The 20,200-nt window shown below is 43.4% G+C and overlaps 4 protein-coding genes across 4 annotated transcripts; 3 read left to right on the top strand and 1 right to left on the bottom strand.

Moving 5' to 3' along the window:
- Nucleotides 1-1,862: 1,862 nt before the first annotated feature.
- Nucleotides 1,863-2,168, top strand: BDW43DRAFT_316247 (uncharacterized protein; the record flags this gene model as incomplete). Its single annotated transcript, XM_032048240.1, has 1 exon — nucleotides 1,863-2,168. The coding sequence occupies one exon, from the start codon at nucleotides 1,863-1,865 to the stop codon at nucleotides 2,166-2,168; it is 306 nt and encodes a 101-aa protein (XP_031894877.1).
- An 857-nt stretch (nucleotides 2,169-3,025) lies between these two features.
- On the top strand, nucleotides 3,026-4,559 carry BDW43DRAFT_292406 (uncharacterized protein). Its single transcript, XM_032043716.1, has 5 exons — nucleotides 3,026-3,174; nucleotides 3,232-3,300; nucleotides 3,352-3,465; nucleotides 3,591-3,830; nucleotides 3,897-4,559. The coding sequence occupies exons 1-5, from the start codon at nucleotides 3,049-3,051 to the stop codon at nucleotides 4,191-4,193; spliced, it is 846 nt and encodes a 281-aa protein (XP_031894878.1). The 5' UTR covers nucleotides 3,026-3,048; the 3' UTR covers nucleotides 4,194-4,559.
- Nucleotides 4,560-6,991: 2,432 nt separating this feature from the next.
- BDW43DRAFT_292407 (uncharacterized protein) lies at nucleotides 6,992-7,512 on the bottom strand. The gene is made up of 2 exons (XM_032043717.1): nucleotides 7,156-7,512; nucleotides 6,992-7,096 (listed from the first exon to the last, which is right to left on the bottom strand). The coding sequence occupies exon 1, from the start codon at nucleotides 7,477-7,479 to the stop codon at nucleotides 7,225-7,227; it is 255 nt and encodes an 84-aa protein (XP_031894879.1). The 5' UTR covers nucleotides 7,480-7,512; the 3' UTR covers nucleotides 6,992-7,096; nucleotides 7,156-7,224.
- Nucleotides 7,513-19,193: 11,681 nt separating this feature from the next.
- BDW43DRAFT_316250 (uncharacterized protein) lies at nucleotides 19,194-19,652 on the top strand (the record flags this gene model as incomplete). Its single annotated transcript, XM_032048241.1, has 2 exons — nucleotides 19,194-19,259; nucleotides 19,329-19,652. The coding sequence occupies 2 exons, from the start codon at nucleotides 19,194-19,196 to the stop codon at nucleotides 19,650-19,652; spliced, it is 390 nt and encodes a 129-aa protein (XP_031894880.1).
- Nucleotides 19,653-20,200: the final 548 nt, after the last annotated feature.

Raw genomic sequence — 20,200 nt, forward strand, 5'->3', positions numbered from 1 at the left:
AATATTCTCTATGATTCTTGCTCTAGCCAAGAGTTCAATATTTAGTCTAAAACAAGGATGTACTTCCACAGACTTTCAGTTCATATAATTTCTACAAATATTTCCCTAGGAAAGGGTTTCAAAGCAGAGCAAAAATTTACGTGTGTACTACACATAAGCTACACTGTGGAATGCGAAGGCTAATAAAACCAAAATATATATACTTGGCTTATTTTAGTTTCGGAGCTTGCAACGCATTATCCTATAATCCACACCTTTCTCAAATGTAACGTGAGCTTTACAGCACGGTAAGGTTAACAAGGTTAATCAAACCTTATGTGGAATTTTTGGCACTAGTTGGGGTTGTCTGACTTAGCAAAGCCTAATGTTCCAGAATGTTCTTCTGAACCAGACATAAGGCAACTGTAGTAAAAAAAATTTCCCAGCCAGATTCCCAAAACCCGCGCAGGTTGCAAAATCGGCCCTACTCCCACACTGGAGACAGTCGCCACATTAAGGTTGCGTAGACCCATACAGCTCGGTCCACGAAAGAGCCAAAACAAGCTAGGGAGAGGATTTGTCATCTCTCTTTTATCCGCAATATATACCTGGGATGATTAGACAAAAATTTTGGGTTTTATTTGACTTGGCAACGTACGACTGGTCTGGGCAGCAGCTGTAGCATCACGATTGCCCAACAGTTGCTATTTGGATTTGTGGTTCTCCACATGTTGACTCGAATCATGTTAACAGAAGTAAAGCCGATAGGGAGTTCCGACTGACTTATGACCCTGCTGGTCTCTATTTTATACACTATCCATTGACGATAACCTTTACGGTCGGCGGCAAAGGAGGCTATAAACATCCTAATCGCCGATAGCAGAATTCCATTATTGTTACCACCTTATAGCTTAAAAGTATTCAACACTGTACCCATTAGTATTTCACCAAGGCGATTAACATAGGTAGTTGAATTAGGAATGGGCTGCTGTAACTTTTGCTGTATGTTGTGAAACTTTGTAAGGCGTGCTTGGTGAAAGGCGGAATTACCTAGTCTAGAGAGGAGTGAGCCATATTTTCTGGTACCCGCCATTATACACAGTCATGTGTGGATCCATATGCAGTATCCAAGTACGGACTAGAACACTTACTTTAGTGGCTGTGGAAGTGGATACTGATCATTATAACATAGGGCGTAAAAGAAATCTTTTCCATTGGATTTTAGTTCATGGTAGTGAAATGAGGAAGGGATAATAAGGGAAAGCGCTCTCAGAAGAGGCTAGCGTAAGAGCTTGGGCTGGGCAATGAATCCTCGCGTCTGTACGCAGCATATAACTCAATGTTAATTTCGTCAACGTCTGAACCGCCTGGTTTGTCTGCTAGGTAAACAAAAGAACGGTAAAGAAGTAGTAAATTGTTAAAGACTAAATTAGTTTTGTTACAATGGTATATTGCTATAGAAGTACATAAAAGTTTTGTACGCCTCTTTCAACCACCAAGACCTGGCCCCGTCCGTTGCCTTAACCCAATTCAATATCCCCATAATCCCTTGATAGACGAGCCCCAATGTAAGGTCCCATAAACCCCTTGTTCCTTTATACCGCCCCACTTCTGAATAATACCAAGACGAAGAGTTTGTGATTGATGACCCTTTGATTGAACCGCCTGGCTGTTCGAGGCTGTCACGTATCTGCCGGCCGCAAATGACCAAGGAGCGCAATACCATGGTTGATCATTGCACAGGCTTGTCTGGCAGACCGAGAAAGCGCTCCTGGTAGTTCCAAGGGAACCGAAAATTATCCTTTTGAACCAACGCTAGGCCCTGGCTAGGTATGTCAGATACAGGCTGCAGTTTATTGGGATCCGTCGAGTGATCTGACATGATGGTGAACACACAGGGATCGACACCTGGCGCGGTTCTCGTTAAGTTGAACCTCAAGGTTACTACTAGGGTCTGGTATGTGGGATATCCATGCCCGCAGTGGCAGCTTCGTCGACTTTCGGCTCTAGGCCGCGCAATGCCCGACGTCCGCTGCCCCTCTGCTCAGTGCCAGGCAACCCACACCACCGGCCATGTAACAAGCCGTGCCGTCAAGGTCTATCTAGGAAACGTGTGGATCTGGACGGCGGAGCATGTCCTGAATGACCCGTCTGACATGCAGATCTTGATCTACATTGGTCCCTCCTAATCCACCTTATATTATGCTATATTACATACAGAACACAAGAAATTGCCTTCTCCTGTCTAGCGGTAAAACACACAAACAAAGTCACATGAGTGGTTCTACCCCCCGGTAGTTATAGCTGGTCCTTTAAGGAACTGAGAATCATCACTAGCTTGGTATTATTTCTAATCGTTCCAAACAGACTAGACCTGCTCGGCACCTCTCATTCACTGAGCCATCTCTGTAATATACAGTCTTTTTTCTATTGAGACTTGTGCTCTCCATAAACAAACTCTAAACGGGTTAGGTATTTTAGCACATGCAGGTGCGCCAAGGCGAATTAAACCTTTGTTTGAGTCAGGAATATTTAAGCCTGTTACGAGCGTTATGAATAGAGTAGGGACCTACCAGCAGTTTATCTTGCGTTTAAAATAGGGTCTGTTTAATAGTAACAAACTATGTAAAATGGCCCCATAATAGAGGCGGAGCTTACAATTAAGATTAGTCTAGAACACGGCACATGTTCGTCACCCCCGTTCTTTACCAGCAGAAACCGCAGAACAACCTCGCAGTTAGCGAGAAGATAGTTCTGGTCTATGATCATTTATAGTAATTGCCTACATCATACATGCCCACAGAACATAGCATCCACTCTATAAGTTCACAGTAGCTAGGAAGATTTGATTCACGCCGTTTCATTGCTCTTGTCATTACCCTATATCCATAGATGTTATGAAATAGTTTACTAAAGTTTGTAGACGTCGTTTGGATTTCTGTTTGGAGCTAAAGGAACCGCCCCTGTCTTGGCAGGCAGCGTAATATCCTATAAAAACCCCTACGGCGCCTGCAAGTTAGTTTCTAGAATCAATTCCCTCCAGCTTATACTATCTTGCAATCTAACACAATGCATCTTGCGTGGTTAACTTTTGGTGCTTCCATCTTCGCGCTCACGGCGGCCCAGCCCTTACAGGCTCGGCAAGAGGAACTCAAAAAGGTGAAGCTCAATGACGCGCCAGCAGCTTTGCAAGAGGTAAGACCGGTCTCCGAAATATAATTAATGTACCCTGTATTAACCGATGCTTTGTAGTATACGCGCAAGTTCAACTCTTTTGTTGGTCAGTTGGATAACACCTGCCAAGCTGAAGTGGTGACCCAGGTAAGCGGCCCTGCGGGCAATGCACTTGTGACTTAGGCTAAGATTGCCTAGCGGGTTATTCTTGCCCTAATTGGGTCAGAGGAAAGCATTTCTGACTACGCTGGGCTAATACGTGCCGTGGTTCACGGCCTTCCAGGTGACTGTCAAGGGAAGCTTAAACACGCTGTAAGGAACCGACAAAACACTCCGTGGAGCCTGCTTTCTCCCCAGATAACCTGAGCATGCTGCGATGGCTCTCCATATATAAGGGGCAGCAACGGACCACGGGCCTGAGCTAACTAGCTGGATAGATGACGCAGCCGACGGCGCTTAATTCTAAATTACGTTGGTTTGGCAGCTACGATTTCTGTTTCCGAGATGGCACTGAGATAGACTGTGGTACCAAGCGATACTGTGAAGACCAACGATATCGGGAATTCTTCGAGTTCTATGAGAGCCCCGAGCAGTGCCTGGCTGCCAGGAAGTCACCACAAGGCGCGTCACCGAACGCAGCAGGCTCTGAGCCTCCGCTTTCCAGTTCAACTCCAACAGTTCGTGTCCCGGGAAATTTTTTCTGTGCATGCTGCGCGATGATCGGGCTGACTTTATGGAAATAGAAAACTGCCCACATCCCGCTGAAGCCATTCTATCCTGCCCCAACAGGTATTCAGTTTACAACTTTCAATCGCGGCAGTGAGGAGGTCTTAGGGACCAAGGTGTATTGTGCTGAAAACCAATACCCATACACCGAAGAAGAAGGAGAAGTATTCAAAGATGAGAAAGAATGCTTGGCCGCTAGAGAGCCAGAGCCAAGCTCATCAGCTGAACCTTCTCCCAGTCAGGCGACCGATTCCAATCGCATAATATACCCCGATGAATGGGAGCGTATCTCGTCTGGCTCCACCAGTTCTTAGCCTGATAAGGCTTGTTAGAAGAATGGAGCTAGTCAAAATTTGTATTGGTTTTCTGAGATCTGTATTCGGAGCCGGGCTGATCTGTGTTGGTCATCAATGGCAAATCTACCTTGGTGCGAAAACATATACACATCCGGAGGAGTGACGTGCATAGGCTGATTCAACATCTGCAAAACAATCATGACCAGTGATCCTTGTTGTACTAGTGTACTATGTCTTGCACAGATAGATTCAACATTTGCTGTGAAGTTTTACTATTCTCGCTAATATGCAAAGCTCTTGACTTTGTAGACCTATTAAGGGTAGCTGGATATGCTTCACTGTAAGCTAGTCAGAGTATTCGTTAATACTATTGTGGAAAAGATAGTGTTCTTAGAGGGTCTGTATTGTCCGTTTTCGATATGCATCCGTTGATAGTAATCATCACTGAATGATGGTACTAGCTTCCTCGAGCGGTCACCATGAAAATTGGCTTCTTTATGCTTTCTTCATTATCCCTTCCCACTTCCTACGGCGCTCTGGGGGAATGCCATGCTAGGGGTGATATGTATCACCCGCCCTAACTTGGATTCGGACTAATGGGAATGTTTGTGATGGCTACCAAACAGCCTAGGGAAGCTCCCGGCCCACAACGGATTCCAGGTTCGATATGAGACATACAGAAGTTGCATGCCCTTGTACTCTCTAGAGGTTGGTGATGGTGCTATAGAAAATGGGCCATCTGGTCTAGAACAAGAACTCGCACTGTCTGTATGGTTTCCGTGCTACTAACTTAGAGGCCTCATCTGTTCTACAAAGCATCTGCTGAAGGTCCGTACCATTCGATTCTAACCTCTTGCCTTTAATTGGATCTCTGCATTGATCTAGGAGAATGACAATATCCTCTATTATCGATGAAGACAAGTGCAGCTGTTTATAGCGATGGTGACTATCTCCATATGCCTAACACAGCAGCTGGATAAATTTGATATAAACGCACTGAAGTATATATATAACCCAGATGGGGGTGGACACATTTTCTGGAGAGAAGAAGGTATACAATAAAAAATACTTGCTTTAGCTTTAACCTATTAACTCCCTATAGTAAGATTCTCTATTCTTTATATGCTAGGTTTGAACAGTTATATGAAAATATAATTTTGTGTGAATTTGGTTTTGTATTATATTTATATCACTTTGCCTGATTCAGTACAATTCTGTGGACTCCTAAGGTCAAGTGGGCTGGGAGTGGGCTATTTGTGGGCTTTTACTGGGTTTTGATGGGCTTTGATGGGCTCGGGAGTGTTATTAGTGGGTTCTGGTGGGCTTTGCTGGGCTTCGTTGTGTCTCGTTGGGTCTGATCACTTAACCTCTAATATCTATCCAATTAGCAACTAGCTTTATGTTTTCTTCTGATCTGTATATAGGCTTGCTCAGCTACTGTAGTATTATAGCTAAGTTAATCTTCTCCTGTAATGTCCCTTTTTTTCTTATCTGTTGTATACTTACTTTGCTATGTCCTAAAGCCAGCAGTCCGACTTTCCATCATCTTTATATATGAAGAGATAGATAAAGTTACGGGACGAATAGACTGTTCTGACCTAAGCGTGCCTATTGAACAAGAAGAAATAGCTAATTGATAGAAAATAACGCATCGTACGAAATATTTGTGGGGTAAAGGCTTGGCATCGAGGCCTTAGGCAGACTATCCCATGATATAAGGCTGCTTATAAGTCAGTCCCATAACAGATAATCTAACATACTTTACCTCTTCAAATCACCCAGCTACACTATCTGGAAGCCAACAGATATTTGACATCACTGACCCTTTATTTCTCTGACCGGCTATTCCTCTTACAATTCCTTCCCCTCTCGAACGTGTTGGGCCCGATAGAAGAAAGGCATACGTACTTACAACATCATGAGCCATAGTGAATGGATGGACTGGCGGCTACAGACTGATTACGGGTCAACTAGTAGGATAAGTTGGGATTCAAACTATCTTTCAGATATTTGGAAGCACTGTGATCAGGTTGCACATACTGTAGATGGTGCACCAAATGTTATGTATAAATGTTGCGGCCAGGTTCTTGAGCATCCCTATTCCAGGAAGAAGGATGGAAAGGAAGAGCGTTATGGTACAATAACTACGACGAGGCACCTAAAGACTGCTACCTGTCTGAAGTTTGAGAATAGGCAGAAGGGAGAACTAATAAGATTTCTTTAAAAAAGAGATATATCCCATTCCTATTCTTCTGTCTTGATAATTAGATAATTTTCTTTTACTTGGAGCCTACCCTAACCAATATTTCCTTCTCGCAAGAAGCTTGGGAAGAGAAGATCTTATTATTTTCCTTAATTAATCGACTTCCCTTTCATCTAATTGTGCATTTAGCTTTTATAAGCTTAATCCAACTGGCCTGTACTGCACTGCCTACTTCTCTGATTCATCTACAAGAACTATACGTCGCCGGCTAGAGATGCTTGTTAAGGACCGCCAGTAAAATCCCCTTCAGATGCTTTCTTCAGGCTTAACGATATCTATTGTGCTTGATTATTGGACTTCTCGTTTTTACCAGGCATTTATGGCTATGACTGGCTATTTTATTAATAAAGACTGGATACATCAGGAAGTACTTGGATTTAAGCCCCTTCATGGATCATATATAGGCTGAAAACTAACTAGTGTTCTTCTTGAAACACTTACAGAGCTTCAAATTCAGGACTGAGTTTTTGGAATAACAACTGATAATGTATCAAATAATAAAACATTAGGTGATTCTCTTCAGCAGTCCTTATCTGATAATGTTAATCTTATCCGAACTCCATGTCTTGCACATGTTATCCAGCCTAGCCTAAACCAGCTTCTTGATCGCCTCAAAGCGGTTCCGCTAAACTATACTGCAGAAATAAAGTGGACTGACCTGCAGTCATCATTAGCAAAGACAAATGCATGGCATCAGAAGCGCGGGTTTTCTTATACCTTAAATAAGCTTGACGGTAAGACAATGACCCATATCCATTGAAACACTCATATGCAGCCCGCAACAGTCTATCTCGAGATAATATCCATCCCCAAGCGATGGTGCAGGTGGTGCGGGATGGCCTTTACTAGAGATAGATGCACGCCAATCAGTAGAGATTGTAAGGTACCAACGACAAGATACACTGGGATCATAATGCTTGTGAACTCTTCGTCCCTAGTTCTCTGCTCCTGACAAGACACACGGCAGATCAATATTGCAACAGACCATAACCATAGTACAGAAGACTGAGTGCCCAGAGCCCACAGTTCTTGGCTTCCCATAGGTTTTCCTTGCCGGCAAACAGCGAAGGTTTGTAACACATATTGGCCTATTGTTGCCAATAATCCAATGACCGAACTCACAGCCTCGAATATAATGAATTGGATAAAGCCCGAGCCTGACCGTTGAGAGGCACCCGAATAAGCGGTGGATCCATAAATTAGTGTACCGCTAATGGCTAGGCAGATAAATAATATGGTTCTATACATGAAATCATTGCCGGATGATATCTCGGTAAAAAGAGGAGAGTGAGGCAGAATCCAATGCTTGGGACTGTACACGATTCGGCCATGAAACCATCGCACAACGATGATAGAGAACCTATATGATGTGAGTAAGATCAGTAGATAGACAAATAAAAGACGTTGAGTAGGAAGAACAATCGCTACCAAACGGCTGAGGGTGATTCTTTACATAATCTGCAGGCCGATCCAGTATGCTATCGCCATCAGCGGCAATGGTTCTATAAGCAAGCAATGATTAAATATCGAAGCCTTGTCGCGTCTATTCCCGATCTGATTGAGACAGTGGGATCCTGCGACGGCATGTGCAAGGAGGGCGCTACTTGCAAGCTGGCCCCAAGCTATGCCATAAGCGTCATGGGCAGAAATGAATTTTCGATGCATAAAATGGCGGAGCGAAGGGATATAAGACACTAGAAGCAAGAAAAAGCATCTAAAGTCCAGAGGGTTAGGATTTAATAACATAAAAAGGACTTTCATAGGATTTCACTCACACTCTCCAAACCCAGCTAGCGGAGCCATTAGAAGCGCATTGACTTTGACTCATGCTGAAAATTGTCAAATACAGATGGGTTTTAATCACAAGACTTGCCCGAGGAATAAAAAAACGCAATATACGACGCTAGCTATCGCGAGTGGGATTTGGCGGCGGCTTTATGCACTTGTACTATGGATGATCTTGAATATTTTTCAATGGAAGCATTCGATTTTCCAAAAACCGGGCAAGATTCATGTGACTTTGAAGGACTGGTTACAAGTCCCGCTTTTTACCAGTTAAACCAATCCCGGTCTAAATTTTACAAGTATTCACTGTGAAAAATATATATATTCGTTTGTGCTCGATGTAGGATAAGAGCCCTGCGAGCGCCCAGGTTTTAGGCTGCTGCCCCATCGCTCTGTTGGGTTCTAGAATTTGTCAACCGTAGATTGCCGCTTCTCAGTGTTTATGACCAAAGGATTGGTTATTTTCAGTCATAAAACAATTCTTGTCACAGTCACGTTTCATCTCTATTACAGCGCTGACCTATTAGACTGAGAATAACCTACATGGTGGGCCAATACTTTAGGCTGGGCCTACATCCGCAAGCATGAAAGACAGCTAAGGGCATCTTACTACGAAAGCCTGATAATGATATGAATTGTCAGATATTCGGTCAGTCCCGAATATGTGGTAAGATACGATATATAAAACGTCTTAAAGATCAACTCTAGAGCATTTTGAGCTCTTATTGATAATATTGATGATTCTGATGATCTATGATTCTTGTATGATTCTTGCATTCGGGGCCTTGTTTTTACCCCTCTTAAATCACATGATCGTAGTCACGTTTTGCCATTTTATTTGACATTTCGCATGACTCCCCTTCGTTCAATACCCCGAAACGAATGGAATGAAGCTATTGTAGCTTCCTAAATGGGAAATAAAGCAAATACGTAGGGCGGATGTAGCGGGGTGTTGAACGCCTTTATCTTATCATTTTGAGGACCTTGATGTTGTATCGTAAGACATTTTTCAACTCCAGCTGCAGCATTCTGATCAATTGCTTTAAGCTATCAGCCTTAGTTGCCTTGGTCAGTCCATCTGCAGCTATTTCGGATGTAGGGACGTAGAATAGCTTGATATTACCATGCTCAATAAAGTCTCGAATTGCATGATATCGTACACAAATACGCTTGTTGCATAGGTGATTGACCGGGTTAGATGCTAACACTAGAGCACCTTGATTGTCAATTCCCAATCGGGTTGGTAAAGTGCTTTTGCCATGAATCCCCATATTGGTTGGCTCTTTGGGATACTTCCGGATACATGCTAGGAAGTGTCTGACCCAGATAGCCTGCTTTGATGCCTCCGCAGCTGCAATATATTCCGCCTCGGTGGTAGACATAGCAGTGATAGGTTGCATCCTGCTACACGAACTAATCGGTCCACCTGCCCTCATGAACACATAAGCACTCGTTGAGCAGTGGTTCGTGGCGTTCCCATATAATAGAATCTTATTAGCCCACTAGTGTCTTCTCACTCCCCTTTGCGCTGTACGTGATACCATAGGTCATGGTTCCTTTAATATAGCGCAGGAGTTGTTTTGAAGATCTGAGATGGACATCTCCGGGACTGCAAGGTACTGACTCAATCGGTTGACGGTAAGCTGAATGTCTGGTCTGGTACCACCAGCTACGTATGTTGGTCATCTGATAATCTTTCTGACTTTGCTATGCAGATCACGGGCGAGTTTCTTAGATGATCTATCATCCAGATCAATACCAGTGGGATAGCTTGTTTGTTGGTTCAGTCTTTCCAAATCCTCGAAACTAGATCGTGCGTAGTACTCTTGGTCAAGTTGAATAGAGTCCTTGTTTCGGGTTATCTGTATTCCCAATATCTCCTATGCAAGGGGTCAAAGCACTTTAGATGATTTTAGTGGATTCAATATCTTTAATATCCTTACCGAAGATCAAGGTATCATCCACATAGAGTGCTATATTGACCCCCGGTCATTGGTAAAGACTCCAGGATCTGCAGTACTTTGCTGGAATCCAATTGAGGTGACGTATCTCTTGACCTTTTGATCCCAGAGATAGGCAGGTTGTTGAAGACCGTAGAATAATTGTAGATCTCACATACATCATTTGGATTATAGGAATTAGAACTGATTCCTTCCGGGATCTCCATATAGATCTGCTTATCTATCTTTAACTCAATGTAGGCATTTGCTGCATCAAGCAAATGTGCTTTTAGGCCATAGGTTGCAGCTAAAGCAAATAGGACCCGAAGACTTTCCGGTTGAATAACTGGGGGCAAATGTATCTTCATAATCTAATCCTCCCGGTTGGGAGAAGCCTCGTGCCGCTAAGCGAGCTATAAGTTAATCAATTCGTTCATCAGCTGAGTGTTTGATATCAAAGACCCATTTGGTTGATATCACAGCTTGACCTTTAGGCCTTTTGATATATCTCCAGCTCCCAAATTGAATCAGATTATCCAGCTTGAGCTTGATTGCTTCTTCCACTTAACTCCATAGGTAGGATCATTGACAGCCTCTTATAAGACTTGGGGATAGGAATAGTATGCCCATTGAATTCCTCACTAGATTTAGCCTTGAAAGCATCCTGATCACAAAGGTAGAGCTCTAGCGCTACAGCTACGTTAGCCACTTCATTAATACGACGCGTCTACCCAGACCCAGCCATGGGTCATGTGCCTCACTAACACAGAACAATGTCTGGGAAAAGAAGCCTATGAACAGTACACGAAAGAAACCTGGGAGCAGCAGAAATCAGGGCCTGATTTCTGGAAAGCCATGGAGTAATTACCCAATATCTGAGATAAACTCCTTGCAAATCTACGTGCAGAATAGCAATACGGAATCCAGCAGTCAACTGGCTCGCAGTTTTTTTGGCGGGGAACAGCCCCAGGGCAATGGACGGGGCAATAGTGGGCAGCTCTAGAGCAGTCAGCAGTACAGCAACGAGGACAGCAGTCAGGGTTATCGGAATGACAATCAGCAGTCCGTTCCGTACGATGACCGGGTTCCGTCCTCACCCTGGACGTTCGAAGACAATCAGGACGAAAATGAATCAGTGAGTCCTCAGGATTGAGGAGGGATTAGGTGATCGGAGTGCGACCAATCAAAAATTGAATTCTGCATTCGATTCATTGGATACCTTGCGTGGAGGTATATTTTATTGATATGCTCTTAAGGCCGCCAGCTATAACTGCGTATATGGGACTGGACTGGTTAGTATTAGAGTTGAGGGAACACCTTGAGACGAGGGGAGCTATATTGCGCACAAAGTGTTTGACTCGCAGTGTCCTTCCGGGACCCTCTAAATTGGCTTATGGATATATCCTGTATCTGCCCTAAGCTTCAATACGTCCGTGTACTGCGATATACGTGCAGTATGTCCGGGACCTGCGTGCTTCGTTCCGTGGAAGGATTCAGGTATGGGCTCTATGTCAGCCCAAATACATTTCCCTGCCCTGACAAGGATCTGTCACTTTAAACACTTTGGGCCAGACAGCCATATCTTTCCGTTCGTTTCACTGCATCCGTAGTTATTGGAAGGTGCAGACTAGGGAACTACTACTTGGATAAAGGCATTTTACGGATGGATATGGGGAGAATATGTTATGCGGCTCTTTATTTTCACGATACTTTTTGTTGTAGTAGGATACACTTTACAGCGCAATATTGTGATTATTTTAAATTATCATGTGAATGGAGATAATGTCTGATTTAAGGAAGATCTTCTAAATAGTAAATACGAACTAGGTGAGCCTCTCTCCCGTACTGAGAATAGCTACAATACATTTCTTAACTGGACCTATGAACTTTCGCGACAAATCCTTTGTAGGTTCTTTTAAAGTTATCAGTGTCTTGATTGAGAGTTTGCCTTGTTCTTTATATATATATCCCTGATAGGCTGCAATACGTAAAGAGTTATCTGTAGTGCTGGGAAATTAAAAAGAAGAACGTCTGCTTAATCCTATACTCCAATGAAAAAGCAATGTTGGTTAAAACCATACCTCGTTCTGGTTCTTCGATATTTTACTTGAGCTGGTTATAAGGCCCATCCTGTTAGTTGTAAGCATCATCATTAAGTCGCATATAGATTGCTTAGTGTCTGATGCTTTTCTAGACATACTTTTGGTATTCTGAATTCATTGTTATACAATATTTTAGCGAGTTAGGAAAAGGGGCCACCTAGGAAGCGACGCAGGGAAACCTATAGGAGGTTTGTGTGAGAGTCTGCGGATAATAGATGCATCTTCCTTTGTCCGTATGGATGCATTTGATTTAAAGAAACGGATTGGTTGAGTTGTTTAATTGCATACTGCCCTACGTTCTTCTGCAATATAGAAGAGTCAATGAGTGGCAGGTATTTGGTATGGGAACTAGAGCTCATAGAAATTTGGATTGTTTTAGCCCCTTATCAAACACCCAGAAATTAGGTATCAGTCAAGAGATCATTTTATGCTTGTTGTACTATATGATAATCTCCCCTACCTGATGCTTAGACTGTACAATGTTTCCAAAATGTCAAACTACGTCCGTGTCAAAGCATGCAAGCAGGTTTGATTAAGCTTGGCATTTTCCGTTATTAATGTAGCAAGACTTCTCCGCGGGAGAAAACTCTTATTCTCTCTCAGCAATCTGCCACAGTTCTCGATATAATAATTCTTGGCCTATTCACATTGAGGGTTACTCTACAACGCAATTAAGATGGATTGGTGGATTCAACCCAAACATGGCTCCATTTGAAACGCAGGGGTGATGTATATGCACCGGAGGACAAGCAAAACATTTTGACGTTGTACGACTATGGCCGTCATTAAGGAGTATAATTGAATGAAATAACTTGCCAAATTACGTTTGAGATGGTGCCGTTGTTATACATCTGCGTCGACCGCTAAGTCGATGATATTAACCTCCTAGGAAACGTCGATGACTCCGAGCATATCGAATTTACTAAATAATCAAAAACTGAGTTAGGCCCTTACCCTATATGCCATGTCAGGCCTCCACACTGTGGAGCTATGTAAATAACTCAACGCAAGCTTCCGTAAGTCCAAGTTCATTTATCGTTTACTTGCACAAGCTTCTCAACTCTACTGGGCCGCCCGCAAAATAAACTCAAGTGCCAATTTTTCAGGTTCCCTTCTCACTACCTTTGTGATGGCCAGGTCCATAAGCCTTAAAACCAAGCATAGAATGCAAACTCAAAGCTTTAACCTGCCGCTTATGGTTGTAGCAGCTGTGGCTAAATTATATGTCAACCAAAAACTCCACATCATCTCAGCAAAGTACCCGCAGGTGTCGAACACGGCAAGGACCGCGGTTTACGAAGATATCAGCTCAGAGGACAAGCTGCCGTGGTATGAAGCAGACATACAACTATGTACAACATTGCATTGATGGTACTTCGGCCAGTGAAGAGCTTTGTGGCTCCCAATGGCTTTGCTTTCTCGAATCTCAGCTATCTGAATTACATAGTTTGCATCGCACGTCGACAGTCGTAGCTCGATGCCTTGAACCCCATCCCACAACCTCAGGTCTTGCTTCAGGAGCCATTTTCCATTTGGTAGAGTTTGATAATCAAGATTTTCTCTCCCACATTGTGAATGCGATATATCTTCATTCTCTCCCCTTTTCTTTACTGTTTACCCAAGTTAGAACATTACCTAATCATAGTGTGATATTAGTGGTTTAAACTTATAGGAGCATGAAGGATACGACAACCCAGTGAATAGAGATTGGAAGATCAGGTGGCTGGCCTCGTTGGTCCACACGACGCCAAGCTCACAAGAAGATCCCGCAAATATAAAAGCTTAAGGAAGATGGTCGACCAGGAGGGTAGGGACTGCCACGTGTTCCCAGTAGGAGCCCATCCCTTGGGCGAATGCCCTTCAGCAATATCGCTCAGTTTTAAGCTTCCTCGAGCTCTTATTTGGTCCAGCAAGTCGACCTACGGACATATGGTATATTCCATCCGCAAGGCTCGTATCTTTCCTTGAAAATGTACACAATGGCCATTAGAAGAACTTCGCTTCGGTCTTGGGTGCTCCTGTTTCCTCCATGCATTTTGCTGAGAGCCACTTAGGATAAATGGCCCCTTCATGCGGGTCATCTATGTGACGAATTCATCAGTATTTACGCCGTTTGTATGTAGCGTGCTATTTCCCCTCACACATCTTGTGTTTCCCCTCAACACTTCCTTCTCTTTCCCTCACGCTTAAAATTCTACATAAGGTTGCACCAATATCATCATATTGATCGGCCGTCACAATCTAGAGACGGTACTACCATTAGTTCTCCCTATCTTCCCAAGACAATAAGATGTTAACGATTGTCATTTGCTCTTTGTTAAATTTGTTGATCTTCCGATCTAAAGTGATGCTAACAGTGTACACCCTGGCGGTGCTAATGCATTGAGTGAGTCGTTGAACCATGGAATGCCTTTTGCTCAATGGTCCCAAGCTAAACCATGTCAGATATACTTCTCAAAGCCGATGTCTGGTGAACATATACCTTTGTAGCATGGCTTTGCTATGGTTACATGATACATCCATTATTTAGGATCCAAGTAGTAATCCTGTCCGCTTTTCGAGCATGTTCGTGATTCCACACTCAACCTGCGAGGCTCTTTAGTCATCGATACCAGATCATGTCTACATTCCCAATGCAACGCCCAAGATCCACTAGCTCCTTCGATAATCTGTATTCTCCTCAATCGCAGTGCTAATTTACACTTCGTGCGCGTGGTTGTAAGGAGCTCTAGCTGAGCCAAATAGTTGATTATGTTGTTCTATCACGAAGAGGCTAAGCTAAAGAGAAGTGAAGAAAGGAAAGAAAACATGAAGCTATCGCGTACGTGACCCTATGTGTTGCCCTTCTAGACAAAGGGTCATATGACTGAGCAGCCTCACTTCATTGATTGTAGTCTTAACCTCGATCCATGACAGTGGTAAGGTCTACTAGTCAAATTATTACGTGGAATTGGGTAAGAGTTGAGACAAATATTTTTGACTAGTTTCACCTTATAACTACTAAAGATATCCGAGAGTTGGGTCAACAGAATATCCACGGAAATTTTGCCCATATCATACGCACGCTAAAGACGATATAATTCCCGTCCCAAAGGGGAAAACCAGCCAATCTTAAGGCCGAAGTGGTCGATCTCGGGTGCTTGACTTCACTTTCCCGAGGGCCCAGAACATTAAGACCTAGATACGAATGGCAGATCAGATAATGCCAGTGTCTCGCTTTATAGTACGATTGTTAGCCCCATTGTGGCAAAGGGGATCGTGATGACCCCCTATTGTAGCGAGCCCGTGCGATAAGCATCTTCCACGAGATGGGAGAGACCAAACCACTGATCCAATACTTTTTCTAGTTAAATAATACCTTCACACCCATTCACGAAGCGTTTGTAGGGGGTGCATGGCGTGTATCTAATTGAGGCATAGATCATGGCGAATACTCCTAGCGCCTGCTTCCAGGGGCAATTAACCCTAATACATACGGCTGGCTCAAAATCAAGTTATGTCGATCGGTTCCGCCTATCAAGTTGTCCAAATAAAGTTATCCGATCATTGAAACGGAGAGGCAGTAAAAATAGCGCATGTATTGAAAACCTCACCTGCGACCAGCCAGCTACCAGGACAGGGTTGGCTCGCACGGGGGTTAGGGCAGGTTACATTTCTAAACGAAGCATATCTACGGCGTGATCCAGGTCTAATCTTAAGCAGCATCTGTAAACTTCAGTACTTATACATACGAGATGAGCATCAAGACTAGAAATAAAACTGTTAGGACTCGGGGGAAGGAACGGAGGGTAGAAATGCGCTATACATTCTACACGCTGGCAGCGTATTTTGGAGACTTCATGGTTATATCAATAGTGTGTTGGTCAACGTGGCGGACGTGCCGTCTTCTATTTAAGAAATATAGGCGATTCATGGGGGCGGTGCTGATAACTTGCTAAGGTACTGGGAATCGCAGCAAACCGATACTAATATTTCACTATCACCTAGAGTTATCTATGTGGACTTGTTAACATATGGTGCTTTGCCCAAAGCCCACCGTAGCTACCCCATAAATACCGAATCAGAGGCGTTCAAAACCACTCCACCTTTCATACTCAGTCACGATATTGCTCTTGCTAACCTGAGCCATGTTGAAAAAACTACACTTGGCAGCACCTTGGCTGTTTAACATTCCACATGGGCTAACTTCTTTATTTACTTATGCTTGTCAGCTAAAGTCTTCGGACTTTGAAGTCTCTACAACAGCTAGTGACTACACCAGGATAAGGAGCCACCACGCTCTGACTATTCATTTAATAAGGGCTGGCGTGGTCGCTGACTTTTTCTATTAGAAGGATTGTGGTTGTTGAATGCAGGAGAGAGATCTAGGTGATTCGATTACTGTAGCAATTGTTAACTAACCGCACCATTTATAGAGTTCTTGGGCACTGGTAAACATGTGATGCTAAGATTTGGCTGTTCCTCCTCTCAGCTGCATTTCTCATCAAACGGCATCTTTGTTGATACTTCTCATTCTGCCAACTGCCAAGAAAAATTAAACTCAATTCGCCTTGGTCCCTCCCTGGGCCTGTTTACTTATTTTAATACTCACAGCTTGCCATGGTAGGAAACACAACACAACCCCCGTTGGCTAATCCTGGTTGTGGATAGTGGGCTCCACTTTACAGACACATTAGAGGTCGAAAATGGGCGCTTCTGTTAGCCGTTCACATAATCCCACTATTTCTATTCACGGACCAAAGTTGAAGAAATACGCTAAATAGCCACTACCAAATTTTATTCTTGGCATTATATATATAGATGGCGAAGTTCGTTTTGGATTGGTATGTCTTGGAGTGACTCGAGATAGCCTTGAATCACAGGCCTGACCGAATATATTCCAGTACACTTGTTCGGGCTAGACTGAGCCATCAACATACGCAGTTTTTCTGAAATCCTCTAAAACTCCACGAAGTACTTTTCTTTCCTCAACCTAAGCCTTCCTAAAATTTCTTGTAACGAAGAACAGTGGGGCTTCGTTCACATATCGCCTTCGCGATACCTCACAACCATGCAGGATGCTCTGGCAAGCTCCAGCAGCACTATATCAGCCAATAAAGGGGTTATCCTGCACTATCTTCTAGCAAAGAGAGCTGAACAAGCCGAGGCAGTCTTAAAAGCGCTTACAGACGGACGGTCGACAGGAGAATTGTTCAACAGAAATGCTGCATGTGGAGTCAACCGCCTGGGACTCTCATGGAATCGACAAAGCACGCTCGCTGTAGTTTACGAGGCCGCAGATGAGGATTGATATTATTCGATTATATCCGTTAATACTAGAAAAAGGATCAGTAGGTTGTTTGTTTCTTTTGCTAGAGTACATTATATTTCATACTTGTTATAGTTTTACTAATACGTTGAATCAGTGACTCTTTAACCAACACTTTTATTTCCCCACTGAACTACCACTTGTGAAGGATGGCGACGAGGTTCCACTTCAAATAGATGTGGGTGTACAACTACAATATACGCCTTTAATCTCTCTGCCGCTTCAAAGTGGAAAGATGCTATTATCGACAGGATTTGCTGCGGGCAAGTTTGGACTTATTGTCAACGCTGGGAGATGAAGACGGCTTCTATGGAATGAAAAAGAATTAAAGGTCCTACGAGTTTTTGAGGGTTGTGCGAAGAGGAAGGAACCAGGAGAGGGGAGAGATCAGAAGCAGTTATGCGGCTTTACTATCTGGCTTCGTATTTCATTCTTTCGGTGTTTCCCAGTCCAAATCTACAAGCATCCGATTACCTATTCCTGTAAAGCCTATAGCACCTGTGCTACAATTGGAGCATTTGTTTTCCTGTCAAATTGTCTCTAGAGCATACTTCCAGACTCGCTTTTATCATACCTTGCCTAAGTGCTATGAGCAATAAATATCCCTGGAATGCCTGCCGTGTTACCCAGCTCGACCATATAGCTGCAACCTCCCTTTCACTACCCTATATCTTGCGGACTATTGTATATTAATCTAATTACTTTTAATTCTTTAGATAACTTATTGTAGCCCGTTATGCTAGCAGTGGCCGGATCTCAATGCTGGTCTAGGCGTAAATACTGCTATATGACTAAAGCCCGCGATCAATTAGATATCACAGGTGGTGCCCCTCTTTACTAGACAAACTACTATCATATTCCAGAATGGCCTCTCTACAGCGCATGCGTCACTTATAAAGGAACAGGATTATGGTCTCATTCTTGCTTTATTGACATTATACACACATAGCGTATAAGAAAGGGAATATAGATATTAATCTTGAAATGACCTAGGCGTTCACAACCGGTACGACTAGTTTTATAGTGCATATTATTTACGACTCCCGTATATCTGTACTCAGAGATAGATCTATTGGTGAATAGTTGGAACTTTCATGTTATGGGCTCCATGTAATTTAATTATGTTTTCTGATTGTAATATAAAGTAAGATCTCATATATACCTGGTGCCTCGTCTCTTATCTTGGAGACTCTCTGTGTAGGCAGCTTATTGTGATATCAGCTATTAGGGCCATATTGGCAGCCTTACTATGAATATGGAACCACAGGTAAAGAGAGCATAATCAAGTCTAAATAGCAGAAAGTCAAAGCACCTGCTCGGGTTCGGAACCTCGGACCATGAAACTGAGAATAGAAGGTACTTTCCAACCAATAGTTTTCCGTCACTCTTATGTTTTGTCCCGTGCAATATTGGCCACCCACGATCATTTAGAATAGGATATCTTCGTTTTCCAGTTTCCCGGAAGGAATGGAAAGGTCTCAACATTGTATTTTTCTACGAACGAAATGCGCTGATCTACTCCGTACCCCAAATCAGAGAAATGCAGGGTAGGGTTGGATCTTGCGCACAGTCCCCCTTTCTCCCAGACTTGTCTCCGCTGTGCCGGGCAATATGGTCGTAATGACTACCCGAAGCTTATGCGGAAATAGAAACGACAAAGGCATGGAGAGAACACGGATCGCTAAGGTTTGCCGATCGCCGCTCATGCTTCTAGTTTCGAGTCTCTCCTGACATTCTCCTCACCCTTAATCGCAGGTTGAAGATGTGACCTTGGCGCGGCGTGGTGAACAAGTTGTTGGCACCCTGCACCTCACCCCTCATCATATCATCTTCTCCCATATACCCTCATTGCCAGATGGTGCGCAACCCTCGGTTCTGCCCATTAGGCCGAAAGAGCTCTGGATAACGTATCCTATCATCTCCTTCTGCACTCTCCGGCCCACTCCGGCTGCATCCCGTCAACCATCATCGATCCGTTTACGGTGTCGTGATTTCGCCTTCGTTTGCTTATACTTCGTCGAGTTTAAAATTCAAAGCTTCCCAGTCGTCTACAAACATGATGCTGCTAGGACCTTCTGAGTAGCCATCTAGGAAATTGATGCAGTTAGGATCCTCTGGATATATTCTGATACCTGCGCATCTAGATATGTAACGGGACTGCTATAGACACATCTGTCCTCAAAGGTATATAAGAAATGTATACAGTTGGTTTGTGCAGAAGCACTTGGTCCTAATAAAATTCTCAGTTCTCTATTCTTATGTTAAGCATAAAATGTTGCTACCAGGCGGGAGGCTTTCTGTCCTTTCGTTGGTTACTGAATGTTAGTAAACGGCAAATTGTTTCTGGTATAACTAGTCAGGTTCCTTTGACTGAAAAATACGAAAATCGGACCAATAGCCACTTAGAGTGCTTTTCCCGGTCTGTCAACAACCCCGCTTAATTATATGTACGGCAGACCCTTGGGACAAAAGGGAAAAAACTGAAATTTCATGTAATCGTTTTGTCTACCGCCCTGCTGCCTGCCCTGCTTGGAGCTCAGATCTCTTAAAACCAGCGGTGTAGCTTACTTCTACAAGAGTTAGATTCTATTATACAAGCCATTATCATGCCTTGTCCAGTAATTAAT

This window comes from Aspergillus alliaceus (assembly GCF_009176365.1).
Source record: "Aspergillus alliaceus strain CBS 536.65 unplaced genomic scaffold BDW43scaffold_71, whole genome shotgun sequence".
Lineage (NCBI taxonomy): Eukaryota > Fungi > Ascomycota > Eurotiomycetes > Eurotiales > Aspergillaceae > Aspergillus > Aspergillus alliaceus.